The 13,521-nt window shown below is 52.3% G+C and overlaps 1 protein-coding gene across 3 annotated transcripts in view; it reads left to right on the top strand.

The window, feature by feature from the left end:
- The window catches only part of PAX7 (paired box 7), a 119,810-nt gene that overhangs the window by 97,726 nt on the left and 8,563 nt on the right, over nt 1-13,521 (top strand). For 2 of the 3 annotated variants that reach the window (XM_004377195.2, XM_012555786.1), the window contains exon 8: nt 12,858-13,104. In XM_004377195.2, coding sequence (XP_004377252.1) covers nt 12,858-13,104 — 247 coding nt within the window. Of the gene's footprint in view, nt 1-3,548; nt 3,565-12,857; nt 13,105-13,521 lie in introns of all 3 variants that reach the window. The other variant, XM_023732021.1, reaches the window with a different exon arrangement.

The following is a 13,521-nucleotide window of genomic DNA, read 5'->3' as shown; positions in this document are numbered from 1 at the left end:
AGGAAGGTCTGGATCAGAGGAAGGTGTGTGGAGGTCAAGTTCAGGAGGCAGCCAGGATGCCATCCAGGGTAGAGATCAGGGTGGACATGAGGATTTCAGAGGCATGTCTCTGCAGAGACCCAGAGATGGAATAAGATGCTCAGGGAGAAAGGAGAGAAAGAGGCTGGGAGGATGCTTGGTCCACCTGTTCCTGGATGAGAATGTTGGGAGAAGCAAATGTTTTCTTTTTCCCCTCCATTTTAATCAGAGCAGCCAGGATCTCAGGGCCCCTGGTCTGTGGTGGAGCAAGAATCTGGCTGAGGGGAGAGGGGCAGCAGAAACTAAGAAGGAAAGAAAAGGATGGAGCAGAGCATTCCAGGTCCCCAGCTGGTCCTTAGCAGCGTCTGTCCTCCTGAGCTGCCTCCAGCTGAGCGTGATTTTGCTATTTATTTACATGTAATTATTGCTATGAGGTGCAGATATTAATGCTGTCAAGAGCAATTTGCTCTGACATTTTTCACTCGCTCAGTGCCCCCGCCACTCTCGATGGAGCCCAGGGCTCTCCCTGCTCAGGCCGCTGCGTGCTCGGTGGCCGGCCGGGAACCACCCAGCCGGCAAGGAGTGGCGTCAGCGAGCTCACCCGGCTCCTCTGCAAACTCATTAAGCTTCGAAATTGAATTTGGTCCAGAAGAGGGCTGGCTGGGTCCCTCTCCACTGGCCTAGGCTGTCTCTAAGGCCTCCCTGTCCAACCTTCCAAAGAGAAAACCTGGCAAGGACTGGGCTTGCTGGGGCAAGGAACATGGCTGAGGCTGGCAGAGGGCAGTGGAGTCAGTGGGTGAAGACAGTGGGGGGTCATTGTCAGAGAGGAGGGATGGGCACAGCCACCCCAGGCACAGCCCTGAGGTGGGGACAGCACAAGGCTTAGGCCTGGCAGCTTGAATCCCCTCAATCCCATCACCTGGTCACCCCACAACGAACCAGGTAGCCCCAACTTTGGGAGCATTATTGCAATTCACAGCTGTACCTACTTAACAAAGAGGTTTTACTACAGAGCTGGCCAAGCACCTAGCCCCCTGCAGTGGATGGCACCATGGGGGTATGAAAAGGTGCTGTTGTGGGCCCCTCAGATCCATGCTCGGAAAGAGAATCAGCTTTGGAGTTACAAACTTCTGGGTTCAAATCCCAGCCCCACCACTTACTAATTGCATAGACCTGGGTAAATTAGAGCTTTTTGGATCCTCAGTTTCCTGATCTGTAAAACGGAACATCCTATACCCATATTTCATTGACTCTGAGAAGATTTGATGCTGGCCCTTTCTTGATCTCATTGGAAGGTGTTAACAAAAGCTTTGCACACACCTCCACCGTCACTGCTACCTGGCTTACAGCCCTAGTAGGACACCGTCGATTGTAAGATGCAAAAATGAGCACCTTAGAACTAATGTCCTTCTGACAGACGAGATGAGGAGTGAATGGCGGTGCTGCCTGAACACAAACCAAACCTGCTGCCGTCAAGTCAATTCCAACTCATAGCAACCCTGTAGGACAGCGTAGAACTGCCCCATAGGGTTTCCTAGGAGCAGCTGGTGGGTTCAAACTGCTGACCTTTTGGTTAACAGCCGTAGCCCTTAACTACTGCACCACCAGGGCTCCTGCCTGAACACAGTAGGCGCTTAATAACTGAAGTCTGTGATCAATTTTCTGTTTGAGCCTTTCAATAACCAGGCGCCATTTTATAGAAGAGGAAACTGAGGCCCCTTCCTTCCTTCCTTCCTTCATTCGACTTGAGGGACTTGGCCCCGTGGAGTGGGCAAGAGGGGCCTGGGCTATCATGGCCGTGAGTCCTTAACACATTGTGATATGTGCCAGCTTGTCTGCCCAGGTACTAACGAGGCCTCCCTGCTACCGATCAGTCCCTGCCATGGTCAATCTGCATCCTCGTCTCTAGCAATTACCGAGGGGGACCCCCTCCCACCACGAAAGCCCAGACCTCCCCTTCCTCCTCCTCTCCTAACCTGGGCTGGGGCCGGAGAGAGAAGGCTCCCTCCCTCGTCCCTCATCCCTCCTGCCTCCCTCTCCTCCCCTCAGCTCGGCCAATTAGGGCCCTGACACCTGGAGCCACTGACAAACTGTTTCTGTCACTTGCTCTCTGTCTTTCATTAGGGCCAAGGGGGAGGGGGAGCATGCAAGGGACGGGGAGGAGATGGGATCTTTCATGCTTAGTAAGGCCAGATACATTAATTACAAAATGGCCATTTGCCGCGTGAAAGTGTGCTAATTAAATTTATGCAATCATTATCTTTAAATAGTCATATCTTTCCCTGCGATCGGCCCCTTCCTCCCCAGCCCCGCTGCCGCTCTGAGCCCAGTCACTCTAATCCCCTGTCCGCCATTTATAGCACTATCAGAGATGGTGTCTGAATCCCACTGCACCCTTCTAAGTCCAGTGCCTGCGGGGAGCCAGGAGCCCTTGGACCCACCCTGGCATGGACACCCTCAGGCTGTGCCAACCCAGGATATAACCAGGAAGAGGGAAGCCAAAGCCAGCCCCCTCCAGTGTTTCCAGATATTTCTATGTATTTGGAGGTTGCCATCTTGTAGACCAAACACTGGAAATTTGTGCGTCTGTGTGTCAGAGAGTCAAACCAGAAAATCTTTAACTTCTTGGACAGTGAGTGGGAAATTATTCTGTCCACCACCACCCTCCCCACTTCCAGACATTCTTTAGCTAAGCCCCCAAGGACACAGTTGAGGGAAGGTGTGGGTATGTCTGGGTGTGTCACAAAACCCTGCCATTAATTCATTTCATTCAACCAACTCTATGCCAGGCTTTGTGTTAGGGATAAACAGATAGATTCATTCATTCATTTGTTCATTCACTCATTCAACTAATGTTTGTTGGACACCTATGATGTGCCGGATACTGTGAATAAGACACCAGATCTGCCCACAAGCAGCTCCTGGCTGAATCCAGAGAAGAAATGGCTACAGGAGAGCAATGTCCAGGGTCAGGGCAGTCTGTGCCCAGGGCAGAAGTCTGGGCCACAGCAAGGTTGGGCGTTTTCTCTGTGTAAGGCTTAAAACCCGGAGACTTCACAGCCTTTTTTGATTCAGCCTTTCAGAATCTCTCCCTCCACGCGCTAGTAAGTTCTTATCAGAGTCTTAACTAAATCCCTTCTGCTGCAATTTCAGAAATTACCCCCACCCTCACTTTCCTCTTCAATCAAACAGAATCTGTCTCTTGAGTTTTTTTGGGTGTGAGATGTTGACCTCCTACATGAAAGGAAGAGATAACCTGATGGGGTTTGAGAGGGGGTAGCCCCCACCCTGGTCAGAGATCTTAGTCAATGGCCAAACCAAGTCCGTTCTGAGCCTCAGTCTTTACTATCCATGAGGTCATCGACTAGTGGGGCAAATAGGACATAGGCCCATATACACAGAAGCAGTAGTCACATGTACACACATTCAATACACACACGTGCATATGCAATACTTACATGCACACATGCAGTACTCACATATGCACACATAATATTCCCATGTACACATGCATGCATGTACACACACAGCACTCACAATTCACAAGTAATATGCACAGTACTCACACATGCACACACAATACTCACACACATACACACAGAATACATGCACACACGTGCAATACTCACATAGCTCACACATGCACACACAATACTACCATGTGCACATGCATGCATACACACAGTACTCACACATATGCACACACAGTACTCACACACACACACACACATAATATTCCCATGTGTGTATGCATGCATCCATGCACACACACACACCATACTCACACATGCACCCACAATACTCGCATGCAGTACTCACACACGTATACATACAATATCACACAGGTACACACACACAGTACTCCTACCTGCACAGACACACAGGCACATAGTTAGTGAACAACCCAGAGCCATCTACAGTAAATGAAGCCCACAGCCAGGCATGGAGCAAGAGCACTGAACTACAAATCAGGAGTCGTGGGTTCTTGCGGCAGTCCTGTCACTCATTCCCTATGTGATACTGGGAGAGCTGCTAAGCCTCAGTTTGCAAATCCGAAAAATGGGATAACAATGTTTCCTAGAGTCATTATGAGGCTTAAAGGGAAATGCTTTGTAAACTGTAAGGTGCTGTGCTTATGCAAGAGAATGGCAGCAGCTGGGTTTGGAAAGTCTTCAGGGAGGGCTGGTGGGATGAATGAGAGGAGAAGGGGACTGGGGGGGTCTGGGCGTGGTAGGATGACAGGGGAGCTTGCTGGTCAGCCCGGAACCCCAGCTCTCCTGGTTGGTGTGGGGCTTCCATGTGAGACGTTGGCAATGGAGGGGGTGGGAAGTGAGGGCCATAAGCAGAGAGATGGAAGGCGCGGAGGGGGCGGCGGACAGGAGACCTGCAGGAAATCTTGTTTGGAAGCTCCAAGTCAGCACCTGAAGCCCATTACAGCTGTCCACAGGGGGCAGAGAGAGGGGAGGGGGCCCAGATCCTCTTAGGGGAGAATTGAGAAGGAGAGAAGGGGGAGTAGGGATGGCCAGCTGCCTGGGTGGGTGATTTCTCGCTTGCACTAATCCCAGCGTGGAGCTGGGGACAGGCAGTTAGAAGGGCGGGAGCGTGTTTGTGTGATGTGTCTGGATGTCCACTGAGGGGTAGAGAAGGGTGAATGTGAGCACGTAGGCTTGTATTTGGAGCTGGCATGGAATATGGAGTTGTGAGGTATGGTGAATGTGTGTGTGTGTGTGTGTGTGTGCAGCTGGGAAGTGTGTGGGTGGTGTGCGTTTGTGTGTGTGCATCTGGCAAGTGTGTGGGTGGTTTGTATGTGTGTGCATCTGGGAAGAGTGTGGATGGTTTGTGTGTATCTGGGAAGTATGTGGGTGGTTTGTGCGTGTGTGCATCTGGGAAGTGTGTAGGTGGTTTGTGTATGTGTGCATCTGAAAAGCGTGGGTGGTTTGTGTGTGTGTGCATCTGGCAAGTGTGTGGGTGGTTTGTGTGTGTGCATCTGGGAAGTGTGTGGTTTATGTGTGTGTGCATCTGGGAAGAGTGTGGATGGTTTGTGTGTGTGTGTGTGTGCACATCTGGGAAGTGTGTGTGTGTGTGCATCTGGGAAGTGTGCGGATGGTTTATGTGTGTGTGTGTGTGTGTGTGCGCGCAGGTTTTTGTGTCTGTCAGCCTTTGTATGTTCATGTTAGCAGCCCTCTATGATGCTGTGTGCACTCCTATATGCATGGGCATGTGTCTGGTGTATTCCCTGTGCATACGCGTCTTTGTCCACGTGGATATGGATATGCAGCCGTGTGTGTGCTAAAAATAATCATGATGATTTTAGAGCAGTGCTTCTCAAATTTGGCTGCACACTAGAATCACCTGGGGAGCTTTTCAATATCTTGATGCCCAGACTCCCAGATTAGCTAACTCAAAATCTCTAGGGAGTGGGGCCCAGGCATCAGCATTTTTAAAACTCCCCAGGTGATTCCAGTGGGCAGTCAAGATGGAGAAACAGAGACTGAGTGGACAAACCCCAGTGGAGCAGCCCTCTTCCCAAGCAATGTCCCCAGCCTCAGCCTGTCCCAATGGGGCCACCTGGACACAGAGATGGACTCCAGGCCCCAGACCCCTAGGGAACAGGGCAAGCCATAGGCTGGGCTGCCCCAGGTCATCCCTCAGCCTGGGTGGTTCTTGGTCCCTAGAGATGTGTTTCGTTCAGTTCCAGCAAATGTTGGCAGGCTGCGCCCCTCCTTCCCTGCCTAACAGTGGGAACAGGCTGCCCCCCACACATCCCACCTCTCCCCTCCTCTGGAAGGCAAAGGGATGACTTAGCAAAATGGTGGAGCAGGGCTGGAGTGGAACTGGAGGCTTGGAGACAAAAGTGTTGTCTGTGCCCAGCCGGTGGGTCCTTTTGCACAGCCATTAGTTTACTGTGTGACTTGTGCAAGTCACTCCTTCCTCGGAGCCTCAGTTTCCCCATCTGTGAAAAGGAAGCAATCTCCATGGTATCTCCCATGTTTTGTGTGTGCATTTAGACATGCTTGCATATAAATGTGTGAGGGCTAAGTGTGTTTGATGAATCTAAGAAAAGTAGGCGTGCAAATGTCAAGGATGATCTTGACGGTTTACTGGGATTTTGATGAAAAGCAATTTAGTGTTCTAGACAGAAGATATTTTGAGTTGCTACATCTTCCTGGATTCAGGTGTGAGTTGTGTATAGTGTGGGCTGCTCCGAGTAGCGTGCACTGTGGGGAGGGGGTGTGGGGGCGTGAGTTCCAGGCCTCGCTAGGTCTAGACTGGAAGACTTCACAGATTCGCTGCTAGGGTCCCAGGTGTCCTTGAATGCCACCTCCATGAGCATATTCAGGCCAGAGACCAGCACCTGAGACTCACCCCTGAGGCTCCCTTTCCAGCTTGCAGGCCCAGCTTCTGCATGGGGGCAGAGCAATTACGCATTCAGAAAGTGCCCACTGTGTGCTGGACCCCTCAGGGAAGAAAAGATGAGTTTTCCCTGAGTTACCCTCAAGTGATCACTTCCATCTCAGGCCGGGGGCCCTGTGCTCTCCCACTCCCCTCCTCTACTCTTCTTCTCCAGGCCAGGAGAAGGGGGAGGAAAAGGAGGAAGTGGAAGGGAGAGGGGGAAAGCTAGCATTTACTGAGAACAAATGATGAATCTGCCAGGTACTGATTAAAACATCTTATGTGCATTTATTCATTTAATCCTTACAATAACCCTATAGATAGCTACAATTATTATCATTCCCATTATACAGATGAGAAAAGTGAGGCACAGAAAGGTTAAAGGTTAGAGAAATTGCCCAGGGTGACAGCTAGTGATGCTAACACAGATATTCTGATCCCCCAGTAGCTGCTCTAAGGAAGCCCCGGGAGCGCTGACTGGCCAGTGCCCTTGTGAAACCACCGCCCCTCCTGGAACCTCACAGTCCCCTCTGGCAATGCGAGTGAAGCCTCCTAAACGGCCCCTTGGTCCCTGTCCTTGGCCTGATTCCAGCCCATCTCCAGGCCCCACCATCCTGACCTCACCCGTCTCCAGCCCTGCGGCTCCCTCTCCCCTCTGCACTCTGCCGCGCCCCCACCCACCCACCGCAACCCTGCCACGGAGCCCAGTGATGGCGATCGCCACTTCTAATTGCAGCCGCGCTCCCAAAGCCACGTTCGGTTATCACAGAGGGTGCAGATCTCGCAGCTCAGCCTCCTCAGACCCAGGCCCTCAGGGCCAGCTCAGGAACGGAGGGAATTAATTACATTTTTCCCATCCCCTTCTTTTAAAGTAGGGGAGCGCGCCGGCGCACGTCCCGGGGGAGGGGGCGGCGAGCAGAGGCTGTGGAGGCAGGGCTGGCACCGGGCTCCCGCGCCCCCGCCCTCGAAACCAGCTAGCGTCTCCCCAGCGGGCGGAGGGGAGGGTGCCGTGGCCGGCCCTTATTGATTTAGTCTGGCCCAGGCTGGGACTGATTTGGAGCAGAGGGAGAGGAAGGGGCTGGGGGCCGGGCGGGGGCAAGGGCTGTGGGTGGGGGGCAGGAAAGGAGAGGAAGGGACGGCTGTCAGTCAGTCTGACGGGCAGCCCGGAGGTTTGCCTTCAGATAAAACCTTACAGATGTGGAGGTCGGTATTGATTTTGAGTTAGTAACGGTAACGTACCAAGAAGTAATACATTAGTGAAAGCAAGGTCACCGGGAAAAAAGTAAAACCCACCGGAGGAGAGGCCTTAGCATTCTTGAGGGAGGTGGATTACCGCAGCAGACTGGGACTTCCTCAAGTTCAAAAGTTTGCAGGCCCCAGACCTCAGCTGGGCCCCCAACCCTGAGCTTCCGAGGGGAAGCCCGACTCCCAGAGGTCCCAGGCCGCTGGTGGGGGCCTCTTTTGCCTGTGGGGCACTGCACCTTAGGGTTGCAAAGGGCCTCTCCCTCCAAGCTCTGCAGTCCAGCCTGTTGTTGGGGAGGGAGCACAGCTAGGGGTCAGGGAGACCTGGGTTCAAATTCCAGCTCTATGTGACCTTGGGTGAGCTTTTACATTTCCCTGTGCCTCAATGTCCCCATCTGCAGAATGGGGGTAATAATAGCCTATTTGCCTGAGGATTCAATGAAATGACCAATGCTCATTGGTCCGTGGTCTTCTCTCAATTAAGGCTCTCCTCCTACCTCTGTTCACTTGGGTCCTGTCCTCTTTGCTTGAAAGCTGCCCTGCCTGGAGACAGGGAGTTGGATAAAGAGGAGGCCCTTTGATCCACAGGCCTCCAGGACTGTGGGAGAGTCAGCAGATGCTGCATATCCCCCATTCACACCTACCCCAGATGTGGATTTGATCTGATGTTCCAAGGCAAATCCCATTGAGCAAATCCCATTACAGGAAAAGCTCCCTGGCCCAAGCAGTTTCTGAGCCATCTGTTAATGACTCAGGGTCCAAGGCCCCCTGAGCCACTGAGCACCACACAAGCCCCTTCCAACAAAGGACTCTAAAAGGCCTTGCAACTCCCAGGATTTTCACTGTCCACACTGACCTTCTTGCTATTTCTTAAACCTGCTGGGCATGTTCCCACCTCAGGGCCTTTGCACTTGCTGAGTCCTCTATCTGGAATGCTCTTCTGTCATATCTTCCCCATAGCTGGTTCTTCTCAGACTTGCTGGACATCATGTCTTCCGGGAAGTCTTAACCTGACTCCCATACCTACTCCCTTAATTTTCCTTCATAGCACTTGTCAGTATGGGAGATTATATTATTTATTTGCTCACTTGTTTGTTGCCACCCTCCTTGACTAGTCTGACAGCTACAGGAGGAAGTGAGGTTGGTGTTCTTCATCTCTGTGTCCCCGGTGTCTGACACAGTGTTTGGCCCAGAGTAGGGGCCCCAAGAATATTTATTAAATGAATATACATGCATTCACCAGGGTTTTTCTGAACTCATATGATGTAGCAGGCACAAAGTAAGCGCTGGGGCCACAAAGATGGACGATGCACAGTCCATCTTGCCTTCAAAGAGCTCACAATCTGGCAGTATCCCTAGGCTGGCATGTAGGGGGCACTCCATGAAATATTTGTTGAATAAATTAATGGATGAAGAATATCTTGAGGAAACAACACATTGTTTGGCACCGCTGAGACGTAAAGTGTGAGGCAGGATGGGGTGGAAGGAATTTGGACAGGCAAGTAAAGGTCAGACAATGAGAAGCCTTTGCCCTGTTAATCTGGAAGGTACTGAGAAGCCATCAAGAACTCCTAAGTGGTGGGGTCAGATTTGGCAGCGGCTCTGTGTAGAGCTCTGTCTTCTTACAGACTGAATACTGGGTCTGTGCACAGTCCAGTCCCAAAGCACTTTTTCCTCTCCCTAATTGCCTCCCCCATTACCTTCTACCCAACTCTCCCTTCCAAAGCACCCTCTTCCTCTCCCTAATCACCCCCCACATCTTGGCCTCAGTTTCCCCCACCATCTGTCCCTTCTAGGCCTGGCATCCAGGTGATGTGCAGGAGGGAAGGATCAAAATAGGATTTCACCAGAGCTGACAAACCCTCCCAAGAGTCTCCCCCATATACTTGTCCTTCAGAAGGAAGGGAAATGGGGTCTGTGTGTTTTCCCTGAGCCCCGAAGTCTGATCTTAGGACCCAAGCCTCCTTTGAAGGTGGAGCAGGGTTAGTATTTGTGTGGGCGATGGTAGATGACTTTCTTAATTTAGATGGTAAATTCTAGATTGAAAACCTGACAGGCAACTTGCCACATCCCAGATCTGGCCACGATGAAAAAAAATCCAGGTCTCCTAACCCCTGGAGCAGAATCAGATTCTGCAGTTTACCCTGGGATCCCCTTCCAGTCCTGCCAAGTACACTGCCAAGAGTGTCTGACCACCTCCCCTGCCATCCCCCCCCCTCACTTTCTCTCCCACCACCATCCCTGCATCCATACTGCTGACCCTACCATGACAAAGGCCTCTGAAGCGCATTCACACAGAGGGAGTTTTGGAGACCTCTGCTCCCTTTAGCCTAAGAAAGCACTATTGCCCAGTCCAGATGTCACCCAGCCAGCCTCCTGCTTCCCTGGTAGACTTTCTCTGTCCTCCTCACAAACCTACTCCTGCCTGTCCTTGCGATCTTGATGGGGTTGATACACCATTCAGTCCCACCTAAATCCCACCAGCTGCAGTGGAGACAAAGACCAGCCAGTCAAAGCCCTGGCAGGGCCTGTGCCCTTGATTCTGGCTCTGGGAGGGGTGGGGGAGTGAAAGGATAGAGGAGGGTGACCCCAGGCTGAGGGGAGTGAGCCTGGGAGCAGTGAGGGAAGGATTCGGGGGAGTCTCCACTCAGGGCTTTCCAGAGGAGCCAGCTATGGGGCTTCAGCCACCCAAGCTCCCCAGGGTGAGGGATCCCACCTCCACTCACCCTCCACCAGCAGCTGCCCAGGAAACAAACTTCTGCTGGTCCCTGCAATGAGAACCTGTGAAGGGGTCAGATGCCTAAAACTCATCCTGAGAGTCAGTCTTGAAATTGAGCAGGTGAGCTGGGGTCAGGGGCACTGGGCTCTGGACTCTGCACCCTCAAAGACTTGCTGGGAGATCTGAGGAAGTCACTGCCCTTTGTGGGCCTCGGCTTCTTCATCTGAGAAACGGGCATCGTAGCTCTGCCCCACACATCTCTGTAGGGCTCTAGATTGGACTGGATCGCATGCATTAACAGCTAAGAGGCAGAAAGGGAAGGAGGAGGGAAAGGGCAGGACTAGGGGCGATGTGCTGCTATTTCCTGAGCACTTACCAGGCACCAGACTCGGTGTAGAGCACTAGCTCATCTCGTTTCATCCTCCCAGCCCCACTCTGAGCTACGTACCATCATCATTTCTGTTCCTCGGGATTGGGGCTCAGAGAAGTCAAGGGAGACCCCCAAGGTTACACAGCAAGTCAGTGGCAGAGCTCAGCATCTACCCCTGGCCTGAGTTCATGCCTTTGGTCCCATTCCACAGTCCATGCCCTTGACCTGGCCATGCCACAGTGCCTATGGCAAGGACAAATCAAAAGTGGGAAGATAAAAATTTTCAGAAGGTGTCTAGTTGGTAAAAGGATAATTGCTCAAAGTTCCAAACCAAAAGGATAAACAAAACAAAGCAACATTGACCCCACGTGTTACAGAGTAGAACGGCTCCATAGGGTTTTCTTGGCTGTAATCTTTACGGAAGCAGATAGGCAGGCCTTTCTTTTGCAGCGCCACTGGGTGGGTTCGAACCGCCAACCTTTAGGTTAGCAGCCAATTGCAAACTGCTTGTGCCACCCTGGGACCTTGCTCAAAAACCCTTGGCCTGCCTTCTCCCCAGGAGCCAGACGAGAAATTGAAGAACACTGCATGGATTGCAGTGTGATTCTTTAGCATGGTGCCGGGCCGATTGTCAGCAAAGCTGTGCTCACCTGGCACTCGGGGGGCGCCCTCCCATAAGAGGTAGTGTTACCAAGGAGGTAACCAGGATCATGAGCCCAGCAGGTCAGACCAGCAAGAGCAGGCAGGACCTGCCTCTCCCTCCTGCCCTCTCCTTCCTCCCCTCTGGACTCACCAGGAGACCTGTGCTCCCTCACACTCTAGGGACTCCTGTTGCTGCACCACTTCACCCCACTCTCCTGGAGAGCTAGACAGCAGTGTCACCTCCTTCAGAAGCCCTCCTGGACCACCAGCCTGGCAAGGTGCCCTCCTCCAGGCTCCTGAAGCCCCTGAGCTGCCTCCATCATGCCCCTCCTTGCTCTGTGTTTTGATAGTCTGTTGCTATTGCCTCCTCTCCCCCACCCCAGACCAGTGCTCCGAGGGTAGGGACCATGACTCTTTCTCCTCTGAAGTCCCAGGGCCTGGCCTGAGGCCTGGGGCCAGAGTCACCATCAGTGCATGTTTGTTGAATGAATAAATGAACACACAAATGAACTGGCACCAGGCTCTTTAAGCTGAGTTTCTAGAGACGAGCCTCCCTCTGCAAGTTGGAGCTCAGCACCACTAAGTTCTAATATGCTGAACCAGGCCAGATAGGGAAGGGGGTGATGGTTATGGGCACCTGAGAGCTGGCAGGATCAGAGAAAGACCCTGTGAGGCTCTTTGAAAGCATTGGCCATGCACTTTGGTGCTGTAGGGGCAAGAAGCTTGGTCTACCAAAGCTGAGAGTGGAGCAAGCCTAGCGCAGGAAAGCGGGGTGAAGCCCCACGGACCCAGAGTCCTGCTCTAACCTTTGTGTCTGAGGATGGTACATCTCCAGACTGATGGGGGAGGCACAGCTTCCTGTCCTTGGGAAGCTTCCTGTCTCATAAAAGAGACATCATTAGCTAATTGGTTCATTCATTCATTCACTCATGCTTGCATTCATTCATTCATTATTTTAGTAGACAGACACTGGGTACCTCTTAGAGCCAGACCCTAGGGATATGGAGGTGAATGAGCCCTAGTGGTGCAATGGTTAAGCACTTGGCTGCTAAGCAAAAGGTTGGCAGTTCGAACCTATCCAATGGCTCCATGGGAGAAAGAGCTGGCGATCTGCTTCTGTAACGATTACAGCCAAGAAAACCCTATGAGGCTGTACTACTCTGTCACATGGGATCACTATGAGTCAAAATCAGCTCGACACCTCCTAACCACAACTGCCCCTCTAGAGCTACACGGGTCAGAACTTAGTCAGGAGAAACCACTAAAGACCAGTAACCGTCTTACCCACAAGGGCAAGCAAACCAGGTGAACTGAGGGCCTCGATGCTACAGAAACCTCGAGGGAGCAACCCCCAGCAAAGGCCCGTGCAGGGCCATCCTGGCGTCAGTGCCATGCATGCTCGCGTCTGCGGGGTCTGTCCTCCGAGCCCCGGCCCTGCTGGCTGGCCCGGCACTGACTGTCTCTCCCCCACAGGTGATGAGCATTCTGAGCAACCCCAGCGCTGTGCCGCCGCAGCCGCAGGCCGACTTCTCCATCTCCCCACTGCACGGAGGCCTGGACTCGGCCTCCTCCATCTCGGCCAGCTGCAGCCAGCGGGCCGACTCCATCAAGCCGGGAGACAGCCTGCCCACCTCCCAGTCCTACTGCCCGCCCACCTACAGCACCACCGGCTACAGTGTGGACCCCGTGGCTGGCTACCAGTATGGCCAGTACGGCCAGAGTGAGTGCTCACTGCCCCACCCCTGCCCCCACCCAAAGGCCTCCTCTTGATTTGTAGAGAGTTGCAAGGGGGTGTGGGGTGGGGGTACCTGTTTCACAGACTGGGAAACTGAGGCCCGGAAAGGAAGAATAGTTAACCTAAGTGTCTCAAACCTAGGTCACCACCTGGCCAGGCCCCTTAGAGCAACTCTGTCCAGTAGAAATATAATGCCAGCTACAAATGCAGTTAAAATTGTTTTAGAAGCTACATTTTAAAAGGTAAAAAGAAACAAGTGGAATGATTTTTACTAAAATGTTTTATTAACCCAATATTTTAAAAATAGTATTTCAACATGGCATCCATATAAAAATTGAGATAGTTTACCTTTTTATTTTTGTACTAAGTGTTTGAAATCCGGCGTGTATTTTGCACTTACAG

The sequence above is a fragment of the Trichechus manatus genome, unplaced genomic scaffold (genome assembly GCF_000243295.1).
Source record: "Trichechus manatus latirostris isolate Lorelei unplaced genomic scaffold, TriManLat1.0 scaffold00048, whole genome shotgun sequence".
NCBI lineage: Eukaryota > Metazoa > Chordata > Mammalia > Sirenia > Trichechidae > Trichechus > Trichechus manatus.
Note: the sequence above shows the minus strand (reverse complement) of the source record. Positions and strands in the feature narration are given on the sequence as shown.